The 7,802-nt window shown below is 50.2% G+C and overlaps 1 protein-coding gene across 1 annotated transcript; it reads right to left on the reverse strand.

The window, feature by feature from the left end:
- Positions 1-4,179: 4,179 nt before the first annotated feature.
- CD1H11orf87 (chromosome D1 C11orf87 homolog) lies at positions 4,180-5,009 on the reverse strand. Its single transcript, XM_086679181.1, has one exon. It carries the CDS (start codon positions 4,898-4,900, stop codon positions 4,298-4,300), a length of 603 nt encoding a protein of 200 aa, XP_086535307.1. The 5' UTR covers positions 4,901-5,009; the 3' UTR covers positions 4,180-4,297.
- Between the last annotated feature and the right edge of the window lie 2,793 nt (positions 5,010-7,802).

Genomic DNA, 7,802 nt, shown 5'->3' on the forward strand with positions numbered 1-7,802 from the left:
CATATTTTTCAGAAGCTACATATCAAACTAAACAGATAATGGTCATATTTTCACTTTACCATTAGATATGCAGATATAAGTTCTATCTCCACACAACATACAGGCTGAAAATTAAAAAAAAAAAAAAAAAAAAAAAAACCTAGCCACAATCCAGGTCTGTGGCCCAGATAGCCCTAAAGCTCTTCTAGATGTGTTTGCTTTCCATCTAGATATTTAGACCACATAGATATGGTCACAAGTTCATTATCATTGCTACATTTGAGTCACTAACTAGGAAAAGAAGCTTATCTAATTACCAATTCCCAGAGCCAACCGAGACTCTCCCCTTTCATTAAATAAAGAGAAAGTCATTCAGATTTAACCCGAGAAATAAGTACATGCATATACCTGACACCTCAGTATCCTCTCTGGAGAAGAGGATGGAACAACTATTTGGTTTCCATCTCATTCTTGTAATGACAGAAAAGAGAATACAAAAAGTCCATTGTAAATTTGTACAAAATGTATGCATATATAAATACATATCTATGGGTGTATATAAATTCTAAAGAAGATTATATTTATCTACATCTTTAAGATTCAGAGTCCCATACAGCTGACATAATGGTATACTCTCTCCAATTGTCTCATTTTTAAAAACAGCAAGAATCAAGCATGCCACCTTAATTTATACTGAAGAGCCATTGCAGAAGTTGGGCTGCAGCTATAGGGATTTGAAGCAATTCATTTGACGGGACATCGGTGAATAAAATCCTTAAAATAAATTTAGCTATTTCCAGATTGCCTTTCGTTTCATACAAATGAAATCCAAAATGCCCTGTTGGTAGCATCCCAAACTCCTGAGACTGTCATTTGAGCTCAATAAGATGCAATGCTCTCTCTAAACAGGGTCTGTGCAAATTGCTGGGATATGTGCTTATTGCAATAAGTGGGTGTGGGGACTGGTCTTACTAGAATTTCGTGTAATTCACTATCATAAAAATCTCAAGTGACACCACCAGAAGCTTAGAATTCTGAGTATCCTAAACTCAGTATGAAATCTGAGTCACAAGCCACATCATCCTTACAAAGAGCACTATTAAAAATATTCGACCATAGCCAGTTGAAGGAGAAAGGCATACATATTTAAAGGTGCACAATAAGGTCATATTATGGATGTGTGCCCATGTTTAGAGGTATCAAGATATTTTTTAAACAGTATTCGTAATGCTTTCATTTCTCCTGTTTCCTCTATTCCTTTGGGGAAAAATGATACAGGACAATTTCCTAATTACCCCCTAGAGTGTACAGGCTGCTCCTTGGAAGGGGATTATTATTGCATGCCTTGAATGCACTGTGATTCATAAGGCAAGAACGTACGAGTAGCTTCAGCACCAAGGATATGGAATCATCATCCAGCACTGCTCACAACAGAACATCTTATTGCTTTAATAAAATGGGAAATTATTCACTGTAAAAAGTGCACCAAATAAGGGGGAGAAAGTAATATCCATGCACTTAGTGGAGCTTACTGGAAATGAGGAAGCTCCCTTCTGAGTCCCTGATTCTATTCAAATTTCAAAAGTCCAAAAGTCATTCTGTAATAAGGTATTAAAGAGCTACAGCTGGATGAGGGTGAGCTACAAAATTTAATGGACTTTCTTCTTCACAGTGCCTTAGTCATCCTGATGTAGCATGTAGAGCTCTGATATTCTAAAGGATTCCCTAGTGGCCTCAGGGAGTTAATGCACTCTTTCTAACTATTACTAGGAAGTGACTAAGGCACTGGAGAGAATCTGGTTCGTTGTTTAATAGGCTGTACCCAAAGATTATATCTGGTCTTCCTAATATCACAATATATGGCATGCTTCAGTGATGATCCTCTGTGCTTCAGGAAAGGACTTGAGTATCTAATGGGTCGTTAAAATCAAGCTTATTAAATTATTTGTATAAAAGATGCAGACTGAGCTTGGGCAATTTAACAGATGACCTAAAACCTCAGAGGTAATCTTTTCTCTAGATAAGAGCACAGCAACCTGGAACCAAGAGAGAAAATCTAGAATTACTAGTTACTTGAGAGACGGATGCACTTAAGGGCATTGTTGCCTTACACGCTGCAGGTAATAAGAACTCTTCTGGTTGAGCTTTTTGTAGAACATTCTCATTCATACATTATCCAAACATTTAAATAGCTGTCAAAGAATTGATTCCCAAGAAAGGACGCCAGTGCACATAATTAAGATTGTAATATGCTTCTGGCCCCTTCTATCACCAATCCAAGGGAAACAGAGTGGTAAATGAGCACAGGTGGACCCACTTCTAACACAGAAGGCCTTGTCTGGCAACAGGAGAGAGAAAACAAAAATACTGACCTTCTTCTCTCTCACTGTGTTTTTCTCTCCATCTTTTTTTCGTATATCCAGGGAAGGTAGGTAAGCCAGAGTAAGAAAAGATAAAGAACTTTCTATTGCTGCATCTCAGATGCAGGCACACATTTGTAACTAAACAAGCTTCAAATATTTTTTATCCGACAAGCAGTTACTGGGTTTAACGTCTCTTGAAATTTGCACGTCCTGTCATCCAAATTGCCCAATATCCCCACCAGTCTCGCCCCCAACGCACACAGTACATGAAGCACATACGCCACTGCCTCCAGGTGGTAGGTGCATGCAGCGAGGACTAGAGGCACTGTTTCAATATTAACCATGTTTTAATAGATGGCATTCCTGCACATCCATTATCTGTTTGTTTTCTGTTGTGGTTGTTTCTGCTATTCGCAAAAGAAAAAAGAAAACATGTGTTATCTCTTTTTAACAGCCCACTACAGAGTAAGATACAAAAGAACACTTCTGGAAACAGCGGAAGCCAGGCCTGTACCACGGAATTGTTCATCCAGTGGTAACCATTATATCAACAGCTAGAAATTAAGAACAAGACTATACAGTTTGGAGGATGTAGTACAGAACTATAGTTTGCTTCTGTATTTGGTACCAATATAATAAATATATAACAAAGGTGCACTTGCTCTAAAAATTAAACAGAAACATTCTGGTTGGTTAGATACTGCACTTTCAGTACTGCACATCACCTAGTACTTTTTTTTTTTTTTTTTTTTTACAAAAAAGGTAACTAATGCAATGTTCAATAATAAAACCAATAGTACACGCGCAAACCCGATTGTAGAAAAAGAAGAAAGAAGCCAACAAAAAGCTGAAATAGTCATTTCCCAAAACAGCCCCTCCTCCGCCTGCACAACCAAATAAAGTAACCAGTTTGGTGAAGCAATTTCAGCACCAGACCTGGCTGGACAGCTTCTGGATCCTCTGTGAATCCTGAAAATGCCACAACTCAAAAGGTGTACAGCTGGGGGCAGGGCAGGCAGCAAAAGCAGATCTTTCTTTCTTTTTCATTTTCTTTCTTTCTCTTTCTTTCTCTGCTTTTCTTTCTTTCTTTCTTTCTTTCTTTCTTTCTTTCTTTCTTTCTTTTCTTTTCTTTCTTTCCTTCCTTTTTTTCAACTCATTTAAAGATTTTTAGCCAGCGAGGGACATTTCTAAAAGTAAATTTAAATGCCTGGTCCTAGAAAAGGGAATGGGTAGCTAAGGGGTGAGAAGAGGGCTGACCGGAGATGGGTTCATGTCATTTATGTTTTTCTGGGACTGTCTCTGTGGCCTCTTGTAGTTCTGGTGCTTAATGTAGACGTTTTCTTTATAATATACTATTGCCTGAGCCCGGCTGAGGGTAGGAATGGGGAAGGGAGGGCAGCTCAAGAAAAAGGGAAAGCTTATGGGGGATGGGGGAGGGTGGTGGGGGGGGTGGAAGGAAAGGAAGTTAACTGAACCTTAACTTGACAGCTATGTACAAAACACCGGGCCCCCTCCACTCCCTTTGCTCCGGGAATCAATGCCTTCTTTTCATATTTGGTAGCTTGTGCGGTTTCTCCTCCTTAGTGTGTGTGTGTGGGGGGGGGGGGGGGGGTGCAGGGTGGAGAGGGAAGACGCATCGTTCATTGACAGTGAGAAATTATGTGATTTGTCATGCGCTTGGATTGTTATTAGTATTATAATAATTACTATAAATATTAATAATAAAGTATTATCAGCGTTATTTCTTCTTCCGAGACTTTCCTTGCCCAATATTTACAAATACCGCACAGTGCCTCGGCGGAGGAGAAACAGAGTGAGGGGAGGGCAGATACGGAAAGAAGGAAGAGGGAAGAGAAGCCAGAGAAAAGTGGGAGGGGAAGGACGGAGGGGGATAAAAGCAAGGAAGGCCAAGATGCTGGACATGAGGGAGAGGAGAGGAGAGAGGGGCTCAACAATCAGGACAGTACCACCGTTTGCAAAAGGCCCTCGCCAGCGGTGTCCAAACAGGCGGAGGCCGCGTGTGCTCCTTGCGGACTGGGGGCCGGTGGAGGAGGAGGAGGAGGAGCGCGGGCACCCTGGCACGGGAGGCCGGGGGCCGAAGACGAAGAGGAGGCGTCGGAGGGGGCGCAGAAGGCGAAGTCCCGGGGCTGCCTCTCCAGCCGGGTTTCTTTGGCAGGGGCGGGGGCCTGGCCGCTCGCCGCTGGGGGCAGCCCCCGGCCGCCGCGGTTGCTGCTGCAGTGATCCCGCTCGTACTCCTCCTGAGCCCTCTGCATCTTCCGCTTCTTCATCCTCCGCTTGTGGATGTGGAAGGTGGAGAGGGACAGCACGATGAGGCAGAAGATGAGGGTGACCAGGACAATCAGCACCAGCGTGGACGAGAAGGACTGGAAGAGCTGCTGTCCCACCTGCGTGATGCAGGTGCCGCCGCCGCTGCCGCCTGCACCCGGGCCACGGGCGCTCGCGTTGCCGCCGCCGCTGGCGTTGGGGGAGGCAAAGGTCCGGTTGAGGAGACACGGCGGCAGCGCCAGCCTCAGCTCCTTGGGCGCCCTGGCACTCATCGGCACTGGGCGGGGAGGGGCCGGGCCCACCACACTTCCTCTCCCGGGCACACCGTTCCCACCAGCCAGGAGGAGGACGGAGCCCACGCCACCCCAAACTACTCCCTGGTGCGGGAGAGGATGACGCGCGAGCCAAGGGCCGAGGGGGCCACCGCGGGCGGGCGGGCGAGCGAGCCGGCCGGGAGGCGAGCGGCGCGCAGGAGATCCTCTCCGGCCCCGCCTGGAACGCGAGTCCGCGCGCCCTTTTCCTTTCCCAAGGCACCAGGCTGCAAAGAGAACAGGCTGAGTTAGGACCCCGGCCTCTGCCCGGGGCCGTGCGGAGGGCCGGGAGGCTCCGCCAGCCCCGCAGAGCGGCCCCCCCGGGCACGCTGCCCCAGCGGGGCGCCGCCCGCCGTCCCCACGGCCCGGCCCGCGGACCCCGGCCCGCCCGCCCCCCGACCGCGCACCCGAGCCGCCGCCGGCTTCGTGCTCGCGCCGCTCGCCGGGAAGGGGTCTGCGCCGGCACCGCGGAGGCACGGATTACTCAGCAGATAAGGCAGCCTTCCAGCGCCCGCCACAACTTTCTAATTGCAACCGACACACGGCCGCCGGGGAACGTGGTCCCCGCTTCCCAGAGCGCCGCCTCGCCTCTTTCCTTCGCCCTCCTAGTGGACGTATTCCCGTGGATCCTGCCCTTCCCAGCACCCACCCCCCACAGCCCAGCGAGCCGACTCCGGTACGCAGTGCTCCCTTCTCTTCCCTCCCCCTCCAGACTCTCCTTCCCTGGCCGGCTTCAGGTCCCTTAAGTCCCGCGCCCCTGGGGGACCACAACAACCACATCCTACTCCGCCTCTGTCCGTGGTCACAGCTGACGCGCAGGATCGCGCTCCATCCTTTCTCCAGCCTTCTTCCCTGGTACCTCCCCCCAACCAAAAAAAAAAAAAAAAAAAAAAGCAGCTGAAACACCTTTTTCAGCTAAAGCACATCCCCGCAAACGCCCCCTTGTCCCCATCTCCCGGTGCCCCGCACTGGGCAGTGTCCTGCTCCTTTCTAGGGGGACTGGAAACGGAAGGCTAAGGGTTCTCGTCTGCAAAGTTTGGCGAACGGACCTTCTCTCCTGCCTTCCCGGCCCCAGCTCGAGGCTCTTCCCGGGCACCAGAGGTGGGGGGCGCGGCACCCAGCAGAGCCCCCCGCCGTTCTCCGGAGGCAGCTGCTAACTGTTGCAGTGCGGAGCGGAGAGGAGGCGCGCGAGCCGGGGCTGGGCAGGGTGGGGGTCGCGGCTCCCGCCAGGGGGGCCTGCGCAGGCCGCGGGAGCCGTCCTGCCCGCGGGCGTCCCGGGCCCCCCGGCGGCCCGGAGCCTGCAGCCGCACCCCGTCCCTTACCTGGGGCCACCGGCTGGCTGCGGGCAGGGAGCCCCCGCCGCGCGGCTGCAGTGGCGGCTGCAGAAGGCGCGGAGTGAAGGGGCCGGAGACCGAGCCTCGCCGCCGCCGCCGCCGCCGCCGCCGCCGCCGCTTCGGGGAGCTCAGCTCGCAGCCTATTGCCAGAGAGGCCGGTGACGTCAGGCAGCCACCGCCAGGGCTCCGAGCCACCCCTCAGGCCCCCACCCCACCCTCATACCCCAACACCCAGGCCTGGCCGAGCGCGCCTCGGCCACACACATCCCCAGACTCCCTCTGCGTCCCCGCCAGGGGCCACCGACCAGGAGCAACCCCAGCAGCGCGCTCTGAGCAACCCACCTTCCGCCCTGCTCTGCCTGCGAAGGGCCGAAGCTTCAGTTCTGGGGCTGCCCGACTCCTCGCCCACGACCCTTTGCCACATGGTCCCGGCAACACATTTTTTTAACACTCTAGACAGCCATCTCCCCCCCCCCCCCCCCCCCCCGTACACATGAGGGTTTGTTGTTGGTTTTTTTTTTTTTTTCCCCCTCCTGTCTCCGATATGAGGTTGGCTCTCCTCTGGGAGCCTGTCTATCCTGGCCCGGGCTCCGGGCAGAAACTGCGTGAAGGTGAGAAACGAGAGGGGCATTTCAGAACTCGGGTGGCAAAACATGAAACGACAAACGGAACGTGCATTTAACGTCCAACACTGCAAATCAACTGTTCTCCTCTCCACCCAGAGTCTCCGACTTCTCTCTTATTCCGCCCGGCTCGTGATCCCACCCTGCTCGCTCACACGTTGGTCTTCAGGCCCGACACCCACTCGGTATATGAAACACTCTTTCTCTTTCAAAATCTAGACACTCATGAGCACACAAAGCACATGCAAGGCTTACAAGGCAGGAAGACAACGCTCACTAAGAGGAGGGCAGAAGGAAACAGAAAATTCTGAATTTACCCCTTAGTTTACCACAGTGTTAACAACAGCCTCTCAGCACAAGGGAAAGGGAGAACACTTCCTGGAAGATTCGCATCAGCCTGCCCAAATCTAGGCAGAGATTAATCAACTCTTGGTTCAGAACCCTTGGCAAAACATGAACGTGTATTTGGTGACAATGGCCAATTTTAAAATGAAGTATTGTCATTTTTCTACTAGAGAAACCGGCGTGGAACAGCACCTCAAGACACCGTGTGATCTTTGAAAGCATCCAGTTGTCTTAGACAACGTGCATTTCCTTCTTCCCTCCATCTTGTTTTATTCCCATCTTTCAGTCTAACACGATGCCTGTACAATATTTACTTGCAAGTTTGAGTGATGCAGTCAATACTGCTTTTTCCAGCTATGCATCTGAATTGAGAGATAGTAGGAATGACTGACACCTCCTTACCTGGTTGCAAGCAGAGGGTTTTATTTAAAAAAGAGAGTTTGACACTGCGAGTAAAAGGTTGTTTACAATCTGGGGGTCCCTTTTGACCCTGGTCCTACTCCAACTTCTCCTATTCCTCTCCTTGCTCATGACTTAAATTTGAAGGCAGAAATGCAGCAT

The sequence above is a fragment of the Puma concolor genome, chromosome D1 (genome assembly GCF_028749965.1).
Source record: "Puma concolor isolate L17-30 chromosome D1, mPumCon1.1.hap2, whole genome shotgun sequence".
NCBI lineage: Eukaryota > Metazoa > Chordata > Mammalia > Carnivora > Felidae > Puma > Puma concolor.